This window comes from Triturus cristatus, chromosome 12, assembly GCF_964204655.1.
Source record: "Triturus cristatus chromosome 12, aTriCri1.1, whole genome shotgun sequence".
Classification (NCBI taxonomy): Eukaryota; Metazoa; Chordata; class Amphibia; order Caudata; family Salamandridae; genus Triturus; species Triturus cristatus.
Genome location: NC_140595.1, coordinates 41,502,537 through 41,523,708, shown reverse-complemented (window position 1 = coordinate 41,523,708; position 21,172 = coordinate 41,502,537). Strand labels below are relative to the sequence as shown.

The window sequence follows — 21,172 nt, the reverse complement described above, 5'->3', positions numbered from 1 at the left end:
GGCCAGCTAGCTTCAAAGAAAGCTCCCACCTTTGAAATGCGAATCTGGCTCCCCTCACATAAGAGCCCGACCCCCCTTGTCCAGAGCCCTTTGGCACATGGACAGGCGGGAATTTAGGTAGGCGTGCCCACCCCCAGGCTAGTACCACCACTAAAGGTGGCGTAACCTGGTGTGGGTACGACTTTTCCAAAGTGGCCATCTTTGTGTTGGCCCACTTAGGAACTCTCAGACAGGGTTATACCAACTTCCCACAGGAAGTGGTCATATAGGGGGCAGAATGACCCCAGGGGTCAGTAGCCCATTGGCGACCACCCTAGACTCCCTTAACTCCCCTGATTTCAGTATTAAGAGGAGCCCCTGGCACCATGAAATCAGATCCTGCCAACATGAAAGACGAAGGAGGACGTAAAAAGTCATATCCTGCAAGAACTGAAGACCCAAAAACTTACCTGGTGCCAACCCTGCCAGCTTGCCTGCTGACCCATAACTGCGTCAAAAGCCGACTTGTCTAGCAGCTACTGAATCACCAAAGTCGAAGAGAGCTGCCAGCACTTCACCCAGGAACCAAGAACTCCTGAGAATTAGAGGACCTGCTTTCATGCAACCTGCAGGCATCCAAACACTCCTGTAAGGACTTCGTGACAGCAGAAACCTGGCGCTTGAAGACAACACTGCACCGTCGCTCCAAGCACGAGTTCAAGTGGGTCAATGGTGTCGTTGTGGTCCCCCAACCCTCCAGAGACTAGGTCCACCGTGTTTTCGCCCCCAATGAACTCGCTGATGCCATTTGCAGACTCTGCATGCAGGCCCACTCTACCACAAGTGCTCCCAGTAATTATACCCAGAAGCCTAAAGGCACCTCTGCACCAGTTGCCCCTGGGCTATAAAGAAGACCAAAGGTGCCCGTACAGCCTCTAGCAGCATGAGGCCTGAGCCCCTGTTTATTCAGCCAGACTGGCCTCCCAGTCTGGGCCTGCAGCCCCTTTACGTGAATACCAATCCACACAGAGTAACATCGGGCACCCAATGCTGTACCCAGTTGCCCTCATGCCGCTGGTGGTGTCCTGCTGGTGCAGCCTAGGACCTTGCCCCCCCCCCCAACCTCCCCCACTCACTTATATTACTGGAGATTGGTATCGTACGTCGCTGTACGTTACCTGAATGCTGCAATCACTTTTCCCCCTATAGGATGTATTTCACCTTCAATAAATTGCAATCGTCTTTTTGAACTGAAAAGAATTCCTATTTAAAAATGTACGATTTGAACAAATTGCTTCTAGTGCTTAAAGATAGATGTTATTTTTATAAATTGGTGTGGGTCTCCTTACTGAGTAGTGCATCATTTATTGATCAGATCGTGTATTTTCAAATGTCTTGCACCCCTCTATGATCAGCCTAAGGCTGCTTGTCCATATTACCCCCCTACAACAGCACCTTGGGATTGCTAGAGCAAGCCCCTGTCCACTTATAAGGGAACCCCTGGACTCTTTGCAGGATATATCTCATTTAGATAAGTAAGGAGCCAGCTTCCTACAAGGTTGAGTCACCTTCTGAACATAAAGGTAACAACTGAATGATACACACCCACCCTGAGACAAAAAAATAACCTTTATTTGCAAACATTTTAATTTTCTTTATTACTAGTTTTACCAGTGTAAATGCAAAACATTTTGCTTTATTTCCTTATTTCATAGGAAATTGCATGCACTGCTAGATAGAATTGTATGGCATGCCTACCAGAGCAGGTCATTTCAAGTGGAACACAGGGAGAAGTACACACATCAACCATGAGGCTGCTCAGACCAGATGTAAGAAAGAGCCCCTTTTGCATTGTTAGCCCCCTAACATTTTGCCAGATACCTGATGCCAACTTGACAGTGTGTGCTGGGATCCTGCTAACCAGGACCCAGCACCTGTGTTCCTTCCCAAAACTGTATCTTTGTTTCCCACAATTGGCACCCCTCTGGGCCACCTGCAAATCCCCTGTAAAAGGTGCCCCTGATATTAAGGGCCTTGTGATCAGAGATGCCACCCTCCGGAACCCCTCACCTAAACACCCCCCCAAGCATTGCAGACTGGGTGTTTTGGTGCAGAGCAAACTGAAGAGTCGACATGGCACACAACCCTGTGTGCCATGCCCACCAACACTGTGGCATGGGTAAGCCACCCTAAAGGCAAGGTGTCCACGCACTACAGGCTCTGGGACAGATATTTGATATCACTGGCGGGGGGTAGAATTACTTAACTACTGGTCGACCACTATATGGCGGAGTAATCCACAGCAAATGAATCCAAAAATACTTAGTCTGCAAAACCTTTTAACAGTGACGCATACATAAAGATGTTTATGTAAAATACTTCAAAGATGTAATCATAAAATGATTATAGGCATTTGAACAACCTACCTGTTTAGCTCCAAGAACAACTGGAACCATACATTCAGGCTCAGTAGCTTGTGTACTTTCATCAATCAAAATTGAGCGAAACTGCATTTTCGCAAGTCTAGGGTCCCCGGCTCCCACACAAGTACAGCAAATTACATCAGCATTCTATGAATAAATATAACAGTTTGTTGTCAGGGATAACAGAAAATGCTAAACGTTTACTTCAGAGTATAATGGCACCTTACATTTTGTACAATAATTAATAGATTTTTGAGGACACTGAAAAATGTACAACAGCTCTAAATATGACACATTTGAGGATTAGTCTAAAGCGTTAGATGATATTCTTGCCATTTAACCTCTCTAGTAACTTACAGTCTCTCTTCTGGGGTTAGAGGTGTCCACACAGTGAGAAAGGAGAGTCATCAACCGAAAAATGTAGAACATTTTCCAAAACTTGAGGCATAAAACTAAAGATGGAAGGGGCTTCAGAATATCCAATGAAACTAAGGCATAGATAGGTGGTGGTGTAGGAGCAGGGTGGCCTTCAAAGGAGGAATTAACGGAGAAAAACCTCAAATTCAAGTGAGAATTCAGAAATGAACAGAAGTCTCAGGCCTGAAACACTGAGTGTGTGAAAATACCAGCAAACAAACCACATTCAACAGAAAACACATCTGTTTGATGGAAATTATTTGTGCAGAGGAATAAAAAGTTTTCTTAGAAAACATTTATCTGCATGTAGTGTTCTTGACATGACTGATCAGATTCCTTTATGTGGTGAGAACAAATGCCTGAAGGATTAAGACATTTTCAGTTTTGAGAAACAAAATTATGAGTTTGGTTAAAGCAAGTATTCTGAACATGGGAAAGTTACAATAGTTAAGGGCTTAGTAAATGTTTTAGTAATTTATATTTAAGCGTAATTAAACTAGCCTGGTAGTTTTTTTTGTTTTTTTTTAAAAAGACTGCAACTAGAAATCTGGGAGGAATACTAAAACTTCAAAATTAAACCTCGTACACTGACACCTATTTTATAGATGAATTCTAGAAAATTATGTTGCAAAGTATACCACCACCAACAGATGCAGATTTAAAATAAGTGATGAAATTATCAAGACTCATCGTTGTACGATTTATAATGAATTAGCTACATAAATTAGTTTCCAACTGTGGCTTGTCCCAGCAGAATGTGGTATGCACATTTTATTGAAATATATAGATGATCGAAAGGGGAGGAAATAGTACTGTAAACCAATGGTCTTACTCCGCTTCCAAAATCATATGCAACAGGAAAAGGGGGTTAGAAGAATTTAGCTCTGAGTTTCTTGCACCTTACACCCAAAATAAAACACAGCAGACTTTTTAAAGGAGTCTCGCCCACCAAACCTTGGTGGCATGCTTTACCCTCATCCTGCATGTAAATGTATCCAGATGGAGTCCACCATTCCCTCGAAATGGAGGACTGACATTTTTTTGCTTCTATATCTACAAATATTCAAATAACCTCAGAAACTTCCATAAGTGCAGGGTCTACATGTTTCTGTATACACTTTGGTGCACATTGAGGTCATTATTTTTTTGCCAGGACCAGAATCTCAGGTATTCACTTACTGTCCATTGTTACATCATCGGTGTCACCAATCATCTGACATTGATACGTAATACACACTAAACTTTTTCAGATTGTTTGTGGGCAACAAGAAAATCAGTAGTTATTCTTATGAAATCACTCTGAATTCTTACTATATGATCGATCACAGTGTCCCCTTTGTTTAGAGTTGCAGAGGGAACAGGTGTGTCCAATACAACTCGTGCCACCCATGACCTGTACAGTAGACATTTCATTTACTTCTTTTGCGTTGTATGTCCTCATTCATTTACGCACATAGGCACTGATTTTTTTCAAATGCATTTCCATCATGCACTAATCGCACACTGCATGTGTGACCATCGTTCTTCTAGCTTTAGAAAAGCTGGCTGTTTTTTCCAGAAAAGGAATTTATATCATGGCGTAGTGTGCAATCTCGCATGCTTCTTAGGGCACCTTATTTTGCTTCATACAGTATTAGCTGGGCAAACTTTGTACTCACTCTCTGCGACAATGTGAAAAGAATAGCAGAACTAAGAAAACAGCAGCCAGTCGAGATGAAGGCTGCAATTGTCAGTACTCACTGCATCAAAGGTTCCAATCTGCAGTCCACCTTTCGAGGAGCTTCTCCAATCACTGACTGCTATTCACAATCATTCTCTGGGCTGCTGCATCATGTGACGCAGAGCCATGTCCAAGTCACAACGTGCTCGCTCTGTTGACATGTAGGCAGTTTGTTGTGTAGCCTATTTTAGTGCAAATTCATATTTGGGTTTCTTTTTCCACATTTTCACTGGTCAAGTATTTGCGGTTCATAAATATGTAATCATCAATTTGGTGATTGGAAAATTCCTAACATGTGTCCAGACACACCAAGAATGTGTTTTATTAAAAGGGCTAGTGCATGATTTTTATATATGTATACAAGGGACACATACGCCTACAGGGGAAGTATATGTTCTGAACTGCCTCACTTAAGCAAAAAGAACACATTTTACAGAAGGATGCTATAGAATGGTAGGGGTGTAAAAGGCACAATTTAAAACTTTATTTTAGGTCTTTCCTTCCTTCGGTATTTATAATAAAAAAAAAAGGCACACCAATAAAGAAAGATATGGCTTATATTGCAAAATACACTACAAAAAAATTAACAAGACAGCAATGAACTCAAAAATATTACCATAAGCAATTCCCGTTCTGCAGTTCGCTTCAAAGCACGATAACGTTTCTCATCAGCAGAAGAAAGCTCTCCAGTTTCATCTTTTAATTGTTGCAATTTCTGAAGCTCAGGCATACTAAAAGAGAAAATGCACTCATGGAATTAAAAAAAAAATCTATAACAATAATCCAATAAAGTACTTTAAGCTCTTCAAATGAGTCTTTTAGCTAGGTAGTATTATAACAGTAGAATTTACTGTACGAAAAAAAGAAATTTAGGTATGAGAAGCATTTTAAATGTTGTATTAAGTCAATGGTGCAACAAATGTTTGAAGATGGGCTTTGGTACGCAACGATGATCACAATGATTAGCCAAGTACCCCTTCGGAAACAGAAGAGAGCTAAGTATAGGTAGACATGAAGTTTGGGATGTCCAACTACTTTCTCAGTGTGACCGTCTTTAGTGCAATAGCTCCAGTGAGAGGGGCCCGGAATACTTTTCTTGAAAGAGGATACATCACCTGAGACAAGGATATTCGTTGTGGAATCAGTCCCAAGTGCCCCTAGTTCCCAAGAGGCTCTAAACAAAACCCATTGAAGTGCCTCAGTTTCATTACATCACTGATGTGATGTTAATTTTATTTAGCACAACCATGCAAAGCTCATAGATATTCATGATTGAAAAAAAACAAGAACTGTCCAAAATTAAAGTTTAAATTACATGGGTAAAACAAAGGGATACGCCATTGATTAAAACTCCAGTTTTGACATTTCCTGAATTTTCCAAAATTAGGTTTGGCACATACAGAGTGTGCAGGAGCCAGGCTTTTTTTCTGCAGCCATTGAAAAAAACCATCCCAAATGTAGCTATTTTAGTTTTAGACACAAAATATGAAGTGATGGGAATATCTTAGGGCGTGACTTGGAACATACTGTGGGAAGCTGGCTGTTTGTATAATTGACCAAAAGGAGGTACATTATGTAAAGAGGCCAGGCAAACCCCAAAGGAATTACAGAGGCACAAATGACACCCCAAAGGTTCTCTTCTACAGTAGTGTAGGTGAGCAGTTGGGCATATCTGAGGGTAGTGCTAAGCATTTATTGCAAAGAGCCAGTGAGTTAGAGAGACACTCAAAGAAATCAGACACCAATTCATTAAAATAACATGTACTTCTATATGAATTTAGATACCAAGATCTTCGAATCAGCTAAGTACTTTTAGAGTTATGATTTTTTTTATAGTTTTCAAAAACGAACACGGCATATCCGGTATCGGCAATGTCCTCCTAAGGAGGTAAAACAAGGGATTGCATTTGGGCACTTGACAACGACTTACAGGACTATTCTCCAGGACAGTCAAAGACTCACTTCTTAGTCTTTGTTGTGCGGGTTTCCCCGGCGTTGGTGTCTGGTCACAACAAGCCTTGGTTGCTGCAAGGAGTCCAGTACCCCAGGTATTGGTATTTGTGCGGCTCTGGTCGGTCCTGGCGTCCTAACACTTGAAGGGAGGACTGATCTTACCTGTAAGAGTACAGCTACCTCTTCCTGGGCAACTGCTACGTCGGTAGTCCCTGTAGACGGCAGGTCGGTTTACTGGATCTTGTTTCTTTGGTGGCTGCAGGGGAGTAGCTCCTCTCTTCCAAGGGAGTGTATTTGGCTATAAGGAAAGCACTGGCAGCCCTCCGGGTTTCTTTGAGTCTGCACAGCAGCAGGTTACTATAAGAAGGTCAGGTGCAGCAGGCTGGCAGGATTGGTGCAAAGTCAGTCATGCTCCCCGGTTAGCAGTCCTCTTTCTCCACTTCTTTTGTATCTGTCGAAATCTAAAGTCCTGTTATCAGGGTGCCTTAAATGCTTAATTTAGGGGCGTTAAGGGGAGTGAGGGGTAGTAGCCAAAGGGTTGCTTAACCCTGGGGCCACTATACCCCCTAGATGACCACTTTTAAAGGGGAGTGGGCATCACACTGTCTCAGAATGTCTAATTTCAAAACACACAACACGTTGGAATTGTTTACTTCTGGCTGGCTCACCCTGCAAAGCTAATTCTCCCACCTGTCCTGGTGCCAGATGGGCCCAGGGTAGGGGGTGATATTCCCCTCTATGGGAAAGCCTTGGGTCGTGTATCAAAACAGAAAGGCAGCAGAGGCCTTTGTAGCTTCCTGCCTGGATATGCTGATTTACCAGCCTTTCCGGGGGGAATGGTTTGTCCTCTGAGAGCAGGGGGACACAGACCTTTTGGAGCGCCGTGCCCTGCAGTCTGAAGTGGCAGTCTGTAGGAGTTTAGTGCTGGGTCCCTTACAGTGGCATAAGATAAGTTAGGGAGTCACAGCAGTGCTAAAGGCCTCATAACTTGGCTATATAGTTAGCAGGAAGCCAGTGCACTTCAGTCCAAGTTACATCAAATACCAGGCACAAAGTGGGAGGACTATGGCAACAAAAACCCAGTTTCCTACACATACAACTTGAAGTTTGCATCAAAAATGCTGTAGCAGGCTGAAGAGGATACCTCTGCAAACGTAACTAAGTGTCATGAGTCTGCAACTTCAAAGGACTAAAATCAGGCCAATAGCATTCTGAACTTCCTGCAAACAAAGCCCATTTTTTTTAAACTAAGGCAGCTAAATCGAGGACATTATCATAGTCCAAACACAACTGCACCAAATTGTTAATCACTATTGGTGAGGTAATGTGGGCCAACACGAGAATTCACCAGTTCGCCAAAAAAATACATCTGCTTGATTATGTTACCGGGGGACTCCCATGTCAATGAAAGGGAATGATTCAGGCATGTGAATCTAAGAAATATACCCCAATACTGGATAATCAAGTATTTTGCGCTTTTTTTTTTACTATAACGGCTGAGGTCATTATAATTTTATCCAAAAATATTTGCACGTCATATTCATGCACTACACGGCACTACTGTTCTTCTCTTCCATAGATTCACAAGTGTAGGAAGTGGACTCTATGTGATATATCAAGAATCAGATATACCGTGTAAAGAGTCCAGGGGAATCCTTACTAGTGGACAGTAGCGTGCTATGCAATCCAAAAGTGCTCTATTAGGGGGTATTGTGGCCAAGCAGCCTTGGGCTTAACACAGAGGAGGGCAAGACATTTGCAAAAACACGCAATGATTCATGAATGACATGACACAAGGAGATTTGCACCAATTTATAAAAATACCAAGTACCTTTGTACATGTTTAGGCATCCGAGAGGGGCTGGGGGAGGGTTCACCTTTGGTCCTCTTCTTTAAGGCCTAGGGGCAACGGGTGAAGAGTTGTACTTAGGTGTTTGATTCTCCCTTAATAGAGAAGTCGTGGTCTAGGGGGTCGGTGTGCAGAGGCTGCAGGCGACGTTGGGGAGTTCAGGAGGAGAAAACCCACGATGGACTTAAGCTCAAGAAGGCTGGGGAATCTTGTTGGAACCGTTTGCCCATTTAATTTCGGGCCAGAGGCAACTGGAGCACTGGTTGCCTTAGGTGTTGGATCTTGCCAGTTCCAGAGGCCTCAGTCTCTTCTCCTTTGAATTTCTTAACAAGTCCACTGTTCACGGGAGGTCTTGACTCTTTCTTGAAAGCAGGCAGTCCACCCAAGGTTTTGGAGGCACAAAGTTGCAGGACTAGTTGTCTTTGGCACAGAGCGGCAGACAGATCAGCTGGGCTTCGGCCAAGTCAGGTGCTCTCCTTAGTCTTCTGCTTTCGCTGCTCTACATGTACTTCTTCGCAGGTCGTCAGGATCAGCTTCTCTGGAGCCAGGGACTCCCCATAAAACTGGATTTAGGGGAGTGTAGCCAAAGGGCTACTGACTCTTGGGGCTACTACACCCCCTATATGACCACTTCCTGAGCGAAGTGGGCATAACCCTGTCCCAGAACTTCTTAGTAAGCCACCACAAAGATGGCTACTTCTGAAAAATCGTGTCCACCTCACAGCAGCCCACCTTAGGGGTGGTATTAGGCTGGAGGTGGCACACTTACCTGACTAGCTAATTTTCCCATCTGTCCAGGAGCCAAGGGGGATTTGGATTGGGGGGGTCCTCTGCTCTAAGGGGAGCCAGATTTACATTCCAAAGGCAGCCCAAGAAAGCTAATCAGCATGTCATCCTGTGGGAGCGGTTATTAAACCCTCCTCCCGGACTGGCTTTTGTTCTAGGTCTCCTGAGAGCAAAGGCTCTCACCCTAGGAAGTCAGAACAGCGTCTCAGGTGGCAGGCTGGCAGAAACCAGTAAGCAAGCACACCAGAGGCTGGTAGGTTTTCAGAGGTCAGTGTTGGTTTATCAAAACTAGAGGTTTGGTCCCAAACATCCCTATTTTCAGTGGAGCCATTATGTAGCTGGGGAACTAGTTTTCACCAGTGTCCAGCACATGCTTTAAAATGGCTTCCCTGGTCACTTGTACTGGTAGTAAAAGGGCTGACCAGCACAGGAGCATATCTGCTCATGCTGGTATGCCCTCACATGTAACATTAAGCACCCTACCATAGGGCTGTTAAGCCTGCTGTAGGAGTGACTTACAAATATTTCATGCAGTGGTAGGGGACATGGCACACAGGGATGTGACATGTAGTGTTTCAATTGTGTCTGCATCAAGACACACAGCCAACAAATCACTACAGATTACACATAGTCATATAAAAAATTAATGACTGCATAATTAGCCAAGAAAAAACAGTTTAGCATTAAAATGATTTCAAAATGAATAAATCCTCTAGCAGTTGCCTACTTTTGAGTGACTATTTAAAATGCACATCAATATGGCCCTCACATTATCGGCGTGCAGAACTGATATGTCATCAAGCTGTACTTAGTTCATAAGAAAAATTATGCCACCACTGTATTGCTATGGCAATCACTGCTAAATAAAAACAAGAAAGCTAGCGGGCTGAATATCTAAATCCACCAGTGAAGTGTTAAGAGGATCAACTGATTAGGCAGAAAGGAGTACAAACATATTCAAATGTATAGAGATAATAAATACGGTATGAAAAGAATGTTTACCTGTCCATGTTCCGAATTTGATTATGCAATGCCAGAAATGATACAGGAGAATCAATGGCTTCACGACTCTTCGCACAAAGGCGAACCACTTTCAGTCCAGTTTGGTGGATCTTCTCAGTCAGTTGATCAACAGCTATGTTACTTGGAGCGCAAACCAGCACAGGTCTTGAAAGAAGTAAACAAACATTTGTATAAACATTTACATTATTGATCAAGTGAAGCAGCAAAACTGCAAACAATTTTAGAGAAAAACAGTTATCAGGGGGGCAAAAGCCAAAACATAATGTATTTATATTCAGCATTTCAACAGCTACATAATGGTCCATAAAACGATTTTTAAAAAAAACTCCTCCAATTGACCCTGTTATGCTATTGAACAGGGAAGAAAAGTTGAGTGGACAGATTTATACAACAATTAAATTTTTTTTAAAGATAATTAAATCTAAAACAAAATACAAATTACCCATTGCCTTGGCGCGCCAAATGGTATACAATGGTAGCTGATGTCACAGTTTTTCCTGTACCAGGAGGACCTTGGATAAGGCTAAGAGGACGCTGTAATACAGTCTTCACAGCATAAACCTGAATGGGAAGAAAAGGCATTTAAGCTACTAAATATATTTCTGTTTCAAAAGAAAGAATAACTCTGAAAGCTTTGCCATTCAATGCTTGAAAGAGGCCAACATAACACACAAATTATACATACTGTTCCCCCTTAGAGGTGTACTAGCCCTTTCCCGTCCCTTCCCCAGGCTCAGTTGAGTGCTTGAATTATTTCATATGAATGAACATACAGTATTCCAACGTTAGTGTGGAATAATATGAATCTACACACTCAAGCTTACCATTTCCATGAAAAGCAAAAAGGAGTACATTAAAAATCAACTGAAAACAAGCTGTATTATTCAAAATTAATAGGTTATAGGCTTCTTTGATTAAGAATTTAAGCTCAGAGACATAGGGTATTGCAAGAGCCTCTAAAACTGAATAAGTGGGCAAACATTTGTATTTTTGAAGCAATGGCTCAGAGAGGAAAAGGGAGCGATCTGTTGATCTTTCAACAACATTGAGACACAGGCAGGCTTATAGACAGTGCTAACATGATAACCTCTATTTTTTTTTTTTATTCTTTAATAATTTATAGAAGTAGTTATAGGACATTTTTGCCTTTTGCTAGACCCTATATTTTTGCTGGCTTTAGAATCCTGTGCACTTCACAGCTGCCCACACCAGGGTTCTTTCCCCAAAACAAGGTAACTGGTCAATTAATGTCCAAATGGGCATTCCTTTAACACCTCTGTAAGTCCCTCATAAGTGGTAGCCCTGGTATCTAGGGCATAGGTACTAAACAGGGTCCTTGAGAGCTGCGGCATAGATCGTGCCACTCTAAGGGACCCAACATCAAACTCCTGGAGACTGTCACTATAGGCTGCGTGGCAAAGTGAGCACAGGGTGGGTGTGTTCCATGACCCCCAACACTGCATGTGAAATGTTTAAGTCACCCCAACACCAGGCCCTACAGCCCCAAGGCAGGGTGCATTATATTACATGTGAGGAAATATCTGCATGAGCAGATATGCCCCTGTGCTGGCCAGTGCAATTACTGAACATGGAAGCAATCTTAAGGTATGCACTGGCCAAAACTAGTTTACCAGCTACATAATGCCTTCACTGAAACTTATGGTGTTTTGTATCAAACACCTCGTATTAATAAACCCACACTGACTCTAGTGATGGATTTATTAATGCATGCACCCAGAGGGTACCTTAGAGGTACTTCTGAAAACCTACCGACCCCTAGTGTATTGGCCGACTGGTCCTGTTCAGCTTGGCCCCACAGATGCGTTTCTGACCGCCTGGAGGTGAAAGCCCACGCTCTGAGGGAAGAAACAATGCCTGCTGTGGCAGAAGGTGTTGTCACCTCCTCCAAGCAGGATGACTAGTAATGAGCATATTAAGGCAGGAGGCATCAATGGTCTCCACCACCTTTGGTATGCAACCAGGCTTGCCTCAGACAAGAGAACTGCCACCCCCTGCCCAGGGCACATATGGCACGAGGACAGGTGGGAAAATTAGCTAGCTAGGAGGAGTGTTCACCCTCAAGCTAGTACCACCCCTAAGGTTTTGGTGGAATTAGGTTCTCTGGGTCAGGGATATGCCCTCTTCCCACATTAAGTGGTCATATAGAGGGTGTAGACACTGTAACGGTAGGTAGCCCATTTGTTACAAACTGACGCTTTCTGTAATGGCCTTTAATACAGTATTTTGGTGGCACCCCTGATGCCAGGATCTCATATTCAACAGACACAACGAAGGACTGAACAAAGATGATTGCGGACACAAGAACCGAAGAGCAACTACTGACTTGGCGCCAACAATGCCAGCTGCACCCGACCGTTGTGGAGAAACTAACTCGATCTGCCGCTGTGTAGACTCCTAAAAACCTGGAGGGCTGCCGGTGCTTCACAGATCGCCAGAGAAACTCACTTGGAGTAGATGAGCTACTCCCCTGTAACTGCAGGCACCAAAGAAGCAAGATCCAGTTCACCTTCCTATTGCTTACCAGGACTACCGAAGCTGCAGCTGCCCAGGAAAAAGTCGCTGTGCTCCCACAGGTCAGATTCGTCCTCCCTCCAAATGTGGGGATGCCAGGAACAACTGGAACAGCACAGTACTAATATCCTGGATACCGGATACCAGGTTTTCGGTGCCCAGCCCGGACACCACCGCCGACCTGCACAACGAGGGACTTCATGGACAGTGAGACTCGCACCGAGAGTAGCCCAGCTGTTCTGTTTGCCCCTTTAGGCAGAACCAAAGACAAAGAGCGAGTGACCAACTGACACCATCCAACACCTCAAAGTACCTCTGCAACTGCGCCCCACCGCTTGAGTATAAAGGAAGTGACTGGGCCAACGGGGTCCTTAGACCCTCGAAGGCTGAGCTCACTCTTTAGTTGGCTTAGACTGGATTCTCTCATGCTGCCAGCAGCCTCTTTGTGCAGACCACCCTCACCTGCAACTGTGTCCCTAAATGCCCGAGCATCTCAAGGACCCAACCCACCTGTGGGTTCAACCAGACTGGCCCCCCAGTCCCAACTTACAGCTTCTTTTCAACCAGAGCGTTCCCCAATTGAAGTGAATGGGGCACTCGATGATGAATCATAGCTCTGCACCCGGCCACCCCGGTGCCGCTCGAGGTGACCTATTGGTGTTGCCTTGACCTTTGCCCCATACTCACCATGAGTCCAGGAGAAGGGTCCCACAAGTCGCTGACAAGTGCCCAAATGCAGTATATTGTTCTCCCCATAGGCTAACATTACCGCTCCAGAAATTAAACTGTATAAACTTTTGAACTTACTTGATTCCGATGATCTTGGTATCTAAATTCATATACAAAATCTGCGTTACTTTCATAAATTGGTGTTGTATTTCTATATTTAGCATCTCTCACTTAATACCCTTGTCTGTGCAATAAATGCTTAGCACAACCCTCTGATAGGTTCAACTGCTCACCCACTCTACCACAAGAGAGCATTTGGGTTATAATTTGTTCCTCTGTAAATCAATTAAGGTTGGTCCTGGACTCTTTACACGTTGTATCTCCTTTTATATCTATATAAAGAGCCAGCTTCCTACAATTACATGTAGCAAAGTAACTCTTTTTGACTTGATCACCCTCCACTTTTTTGCCTGGTAACTGATGTGATGTTGACACAAAGTACACTGGGGACCTGCTAAATAGGTCCGCAATGCCAGAGCTCCTTCTAAAAAAAAAAAAAAGTACAAATTTCCCACAATTGGCTAAACCTTTAGCACCCTCTGTAAGTCCCTAGTAAATGGTACCTCTGTTAACTAGGACCTGAGGTACTAAAAAGGGTCCTTAAGGGCAGCAGCACAAATTGTGCCACCCTAAGAGTCCCGTCACCAAGCATCTACAGGGCTGCTATTGCCGGCTGCGTGACTTGGCGCAGACGAAAGTGAAAACACTACATGTCACACATACCTGTGTACCATGTCCCCTAAAACGGTATGTAATATTTGTAATTCACTCTTACAGCAGGCCTGACACACCTAAAGCAGGGTGCTAAATATTCCCTGTGAGGGCATACCTGCATGAGCAGATAAGTCACTGTGCTGCTCAGTCTTATTACTGCCAGTAGAAGTGACTAGGAAACCCATTTTAAAACATGTGCTGGACACCGGTGAAAACGAGTTCCCCAGCTTCATGATCGCTTCACTGAAGATAGGGATGTTTGGTAAACATCTTGTATCAGAATACCCCAACTGATTCCAGTGATGAATTTACCAATATATGAACCCAGCGGGCACCTTAGAGTTGCCCCTAACAGCCTCTGGTGTGCTCCCCGACTGGTTTTTGCCAGCCTGTCACCCAAGACACTGTTCTGACCTCCTAGGCTGACAGCCTCTGCTCTCAGGAGACCCAGAACAAAAGCCTGTCTGTGAAGAGAGTGCAACTCCCCTCCCACAAAATGATCTGCTGTAGGAAGCTGGCTTTGTATATACTAAACCAAAATTAGGTATAGTGTGCACAGAGGCCAGTGGAACCCCAAAGGTAGGCAGCGGAAAAAGGAGATAGCACCTTACTCTCTAATTGTGGTAGTGTGGGTGAGCAGTAAGGCTTTATCAGAGGGTAGTGTTAAGCATTTGTTGTACACACTCACACAGACAGCAAATGATGTCACACACTCAAAGACTGAACTCAGACCAATTTGTTTGTATCAAAAATATTATACTCAGCCTGGACACTAGTGTAAGGTCATTTTTCAGGGGGCATCTCAAAGACGCCCTCTAAGTGCATTTTCATTAAATACCACATGGCATCAGTGTAGGTTTAATGTGCTGAGAGGTTTGATACCAAACTTCCCAGTTTTCAGTAAAGCCATTATGGTGCTGTGGAGTTCGTAATTACAGACTCCCAGCACTATATACTCTAATGGCATTACTGCATTTACAAAGTCTAAGAATTGGCTTAGACACTGTAGGGTTTAAGGGCTCATGCACCTGTACCCTCACCACTGTTATAGTGCGCCCAGCTAGAGGGGAGGCTGACCTATGCCAGGGCAGTGGATTGTAGGTATGGTACACAGGGTGGCACAATATGTGCTGCAGCTCTTAGAGGTCTTTCCTGACCACAGTGCCCTTGGTACCTATGGTACCATTTACAAGTGACTGACCTGTGGCCGAACAGTGCCAATTGGGTTTTGTTTTTAATGCAGTTTAGGGAAAGAACATAGGCCCTGGGTACCTGTTTGGCAGGAACACAGGGCACACACACTCAGTCAAAGAGCATCAACATCAGGCAAAAAGTGGGGGCAACCATGCAAAAAGTGGGAACTTTCTTACACCTGCTGATTAGCCTTCCTAGTCCGACAAGCTTCAAAGAGGTGCCTCCTTTAAAATTCGAATCTGGCTCCCCCTCACAGGAGAGTAAGACAACCCCCTTGTCCAGAGCCCCCTCTGGCACCTGGGCAGGTGGGGAAATTAACTAGACATGTGGGAAAATTAGCTAGTCAGGTAGGCATTCCACCCCCCTCCCCGGCTAGTACCTACCCTAAGTTGGGCTAAATTGAGGTGGACACGGTTATTGAGAAGTAGCCATCTTTGTGATTGTATTCTGTAGGAATTTTGGGACAGGGATATGCTCACTTCAAACAGGAAATGGTCATATAAAGGGTGTTGTGACCCCAAGGGTCAGTTGCCAACCCTACACTTACCTACATTCAGTGTTTAGGGGAGTCCTTGGAATCAGAGAATCAGATACTGATGACCTGGAAAAAAAAGACGTACGAGAAGAGTACCACGGCAAGAACAGAAGCCCCAGCGACTGGCATGGCACCAACCCTGCCGGCCGGGCTGCTGACTTCACCTATTGCACAAGAAGCAAAGGTTGTGCAGCTGCTGAGTCCCCAAAGCCCAGGAGACCTGCTAGCCTTCGCCCATGAACCAAGACCTCCCAGGGGACAGTAGAACTGTCCGCTGCATCCTGCAGATAGCCAAAGAAAAACCAAGACAACTTCGGACCCGCCAAAATCCGATTCCCTCAAGAACCACTGCACCAAGCCTCCCAGTCCATATCAAAGTGGGCCAACGGGGCCTGCGTGGTCACCAAGCCCTCAAGGAATCAAGTCCACTGTGGATTAACTCCTTGTGAACTCCCCGATATCCCCTCAACCTCCATGGTTACCGGACAAAGAAACCAGACACCCCAAAAACACTCTGCATCCAGAAACCCCGTCCTGAGAAGAGGACCTAAGGTATACCCACGTCCTCCAACATCGTAAGAACCAAAGTCACCAGTTTGTTTCCTCAGAATGGTCACACAGGCCCCTCCTGCAGCATCTTTTTACCGTGACCGTTCTCCATTGGATAACATTGGGCACCCAACGCGGTTTGGCACCTCCGCACCCGAAAGCCCTAGTGCCGCTGGTGGTGTTCTGCTGGTGCTGCCTTGGACCTTGCACACTACTCACCTTAATTTCTGGAGAAGGGCTCTGTCGCTGACAAGAACCGATAAACCGCATATGATTTTTGCCCCATAGGTTAACATTACAGAACTCGAAAATTGCACTATGCTGAATTTTGTTTACTACTGAACGATTTTCTTTGGATGACTAAACAAAGATTTTTGATATTTTTAGAAATTGGTTTGGACATCTTTGAGTCGCAAGTCTCATTTATTGTCCATTGTGTGTATTTTCAGATGTCTTGCACTCCTGCGTTAATCTTAAGGCTGTTCGACAACACTACCCCCTAACAGAGCACTTTGGGATTGCCATAGCAAGCCCTTAGACTCCTTACACAGTATATCGCATTCTGATCTATCATAAAAAGCCAGATTCCTTCACAATTCATGTGCTGTTTGCCATTCATTTATTTAAGCTAATAAGTAAGTACACATCATGATATTGTTATAAGCGTTGACTGAGATTTAATAGGTGATGCTGAATTGAAGTCAGTTATGTTGTGAAAACAAAAACAGATTTACTAAATTGAAAATAATCTTAACTCCACAATACGGTTTTGTGAGATTTGTTTTACTTGAGATTTTGTCAATACCAGGATGCGTACTCGCTTATTGTAAACTTAAGGAAATGAATGGCAAGTAGAACATGAATTGCAACATGTAATGACAATGGTAAGTGTTTAGACCCTGATGTTGGCCTATTTTCGATTCAGGAAATTATTTTTTTAAATAAAGAACCCATACAGAATGGACTCATCTCCTTAAACTTCAACCTGGTCTGTCTATGGTACAGGGTGTTTCCAAAGGGAAATGGGAGATTCTATTAATCCCTGCACCGCATGGCAGGCACCTCAAGGTGTCCGCCACCCGGTGCAGGGATTAACGGGGGCACCTTAGGTGCCCCCAACCAGAGTTCGCAAGGAGAAGGGGGTCCTGCTAGGGGCCACCAAACTCACTTGCCAACAGGCTTTTCATGTCGGAAAGGCCGGCATGGAAAGCCTGTCGGAAACCGAGCATTGTAATGCCAATGACGGAAATGCCATCCATTGGGATTACGAACCAGTCCCGACTGGCCCCTCGAGCCCATCGGAATCCAGTCAGAAAGACCAGCTGGTTTTAATTCAGATTACCTAGATTGTAATTAGGCGGTCGGAATTGAAATGGTCTATGTCGGTCGGAAAGCCTCCGATCTGTGGTCAGAGGCTTTCTGACTGACATCAAAATAGGTCCTTTAATGGTGACATGTCCTTTGAGTGACTGGCCCCTAAAAGCTATTTTCACTATAGTAGATCTAGCTGTTCTATGTATAAAAAAAAAAAAAAAGAGTATGGTTGAAAAATCACTAAGTTGCATCTCAGGAATGAGGCTAGCTGGAAAAATAAACAACTATTTTAATGGTCACTAAAAGGAAAATGCTACTTACCAGTATGTATCTATTCTTGGCATGTAGAGCTGCAGAGTTGTACACTATGCATAGATCGCCATCTGGTGGTGGGCTCAGATGCTTGCACGTTGTTGTTGTCTTGGAAGAGTCTTTTGTAGTCCCGAGATAGGTGACTCTTCCCTTGGACGATAGTGCGCATGGGCATCGACTCCATCCTCAGATTGTTTTTCGCCATGAAGGGAAATGATGGAGTCAGTAAGAAGTAAGAGATTTCTATGTGAATGTATCTAATTAAGATAGTACTGGAACAGATACAGGTTCCGGTGAGGCAGGTGGGCTTGTACAACTCTGCAGCTCTACATGCCAAGAACAGATGCATCTGGTAAGTAGCATTTCCCATTAGAGGCATATGAGCTGCAGATTGCACACTATGCATAGACTGTACAGCAGTGTCTTGGTCACCTGCATCTGTTGCAGTAGTTTGAAAAAGTGTTTTAAGAACACCCTGGCCTACAGCAGCTTGTTGCTTAGCCTGCACGTCAACACAATAGTGTTTAATGAAGGTGTGTGGGGTAGACCATGTTGCTGCTTTGCAGATGTTATCTAAGGGAATGTACTCTAAGAATGCCATGGAAGCCCCTAGTTTGCGCGTTGAATGCGCTCTAGGGGGGTTTGTCAATGTGCGTTTAGATAGCATATTTGAATGCATTTTACTATCCACCTCGCGATCCCAGCTTTGGAGATGGTTACCTTTGTGAGGTAGGAAGAAGGCTACAAACAGTTGTTTTGTCTATCTAAAGGGCTTAGTCCTGTCAATGTAATAAAGTAGGGTTCTTTTGATGTCTAGTGTGTAAAGAGCTCTCTCTGCCACAGAGTCTGTGTTTTGAAAAAACACCGGTAACTCAACTGACTGGTTAAGATGAAAAGCGGAGACTACTTTGGGAAGCAATTTTGGATTTGTTCTGAGAACCACTCTAATACAATGTATTTGTAAGAATGATTCTTGTATGGCAGTGGTTCCCAAACTTTTTCCACCCACGGCTCCCTTGCCCTATTGGCCGTTTGCTGCGGCTCCCCAATATGTTACATTCTTTTGGCGGTGGGGGGATGTAAACCCAGCCTTAGGAGTACTTCCATTTTTCATCCTGAAAATAATTGGGATGAAGCCGACAAAGGTATTATAATGATTGATGTGGGGCTCACTCTTTCGAACCAAATGGGGGGAAAGATGGGGTGGGGGGGAATGAAAAAACGTATTCTCATTGGCACCTTTTGCATGATTGCTAGGTGTAAGAGTGCAGCTATTGTGAGTTTCATCATTTGTGGCGTCAAAGCACATTGGATATGTGTAGAATGGAGTGGTGCATGGCTGCACTTTAACAAACCAGGGGCACTCAGATCCTGCAGAGGGCATAGCAGCCCTTATATTCCTTGGATGCACTGGAAGACCTGGAGTGTGCACTGGGGGCTCTTTGGCATGCACTGGATAGCCCTATGATTGGCAGTGCAAGCCCAGAAATGAGCTTTGGAAGCCCTCTCATATGTGCTCACAGATCTGGAATGCGCATTGTCAGTATTATGGTGTGCATGGCCAGCCATGGAATCTGAAGCAAGCTTCCCCCTGCTGCCTTAGTACTTAATGTTTTGCTTATTGTTGTGCTCCTGTCCTGTTATCAGTGTCCCACCATGCCTTGTTTACTACACTGGACAATAAGCGTTGCTAAATCATTTCCACGGAGTCTACACAGCAAGCAGTTGGGGAGAGTCAAAGATAGACTTCTATATTCATGTGAGCACAGTGCTGCCTGCATCAAGGCTAACTCAGGACCAACAGATGCATGATTGGAGAGGTTAATTTTAATGCAGGAAACTATATTATGAAACAATAAGTAAACTACACCGTATTAATGTACATTTCAATTTACGGTGCTTTTGCAGCCCATTTGTTTTGCATCAGTCTAGTCCAGGAGGCATAATTAAAAAGCATGACTTGTTCGAACAGGACATTCAAAGCAGTGACATATATAAGACAAAAATGTCCTTGGACTATTACGGTGACATTGTGCAAAATCTAACAAGAGGGTTGTTTTGAATCTCACGGTGGCACACATCAGGAGCGAAATGCTGGCTGTGTCTGGGTGCACAGGACTCATTTGAATATTGAAAGGCAATCACTGTCCTTGCACAACCCCATTGTGCAAAATATAAAATTGTGAAGGCAAAGACAAAGTACAATCGTCAGTGGCATGTCAGTCAGTGGAGATCAGGGAGTGGGTGGTGGAGCCTCCACCCAGATGGCAGCACATACTACTTGATCCTTGCATTGAGGACATGGATAAAGCAAATAGGAAATGTCATGTTAATGACGAATAGCAGCAGACATAGACAAGTATTGTTCTAAAGCCATAAATTAGAGAAGCAAATGCACATAATTTGCACTATAATCCAGGATTAGTCTTTCCAAACTCTCTATGACCCACAGGTTTTTCACAGCTCTTAGCAGCTGGCACATTTACCAACTGAGATAATTCCCATTATATGTGTAAATCTGAGAACACGGCTAGTGGCCATGAGTTTTCCCCTGCCCACTTGTGCCTGCACTGCTGCACCAGAGAGGGCTCCCAGGCACTGTGAATCATTATTCTTCAAGGGCGTTGTGTGTAAAAGCAGGTTGTCTGCAAATGTTTAGTTTCGCTTTGAGCGCCGCAGGACGTTTTATTTCCTTCTTAAGTAACACCTCCGACCCGAATCCTGGCTGCCCTGTCTGCCAACGTGCTGTCCTTGTGTATCCCACGTAGGCCCCATCCTACTTCCCTTGAATGGTTCTGCCTGAACTTCCTAATCACGGTGCTGCAGTGCATGCACGTTTCCGTCCGTTTGTAGGAGTGTTATGCAAGGCTTCCTCCCTCCTTGCTGAGTGGTCCCTGGGAGCAGGGGAATTGTGCACTCGCTAGGCGTGTGGGATTTATTATGTTTCTCCTGAACTCCAGTTTCCCCGCTCCTTTTGAACTGCATTACTGAAAGAATAAACAAAACCGCCACCGATTACAAATCAGTGTCTGAAGCATCCTGCCCTCCACCGCAGGTATTACTCTTATCAGAGGCGCTACTAGAGCCAAATTTCGGGGGGGGGGGGGGGGGCGGGGCGGGGGCTAAGAAAAAATTTCGGGGGG

The 21,172-nt window shown here is 44.4% G+C and overlaps 1 protein-coding gene across 3 annotated transcripts in view; it reads right to left on the bottom strand.

The window, feature by feature from the left end:
- UPF1 (UPF1 RNA helicase and ATPase) overlaps nucleotides 1–21,172 on the bottom strand; it is a 217,924-nt gene that overhangs the window by 94,244 nt on the left and 102,508 nt on the right. For all 3 annotated transcript variants that reach the window (XM_085638726.1, XM_085638724.1, XM_085638725.1), the window contains exons 11-14: nucleotides 10,593–10,711; nucleotides 10,130–10,294; nucleotides 5,156–5,270; nucleotides 2,406–2,549 (exon numbers count right to left, since the gene is read on the bottom strand). In XM_085638726.1, coding sequence (XP_085494852.1) covers nucleotides 2,406–2,549; nucleotides 5,156–5,270; nucleotides 10,130–10,294; nucleotides 10,593–10,711 — 543 coding nt within the window. The remainder of the gene's footprint in view (nucleotides 1–2,405; nucleotides 2,550–5,155; nucleotides 5,271–10,129; nucleotides 10,295–10,592; nucleotides 10,712–21,172) is intronic.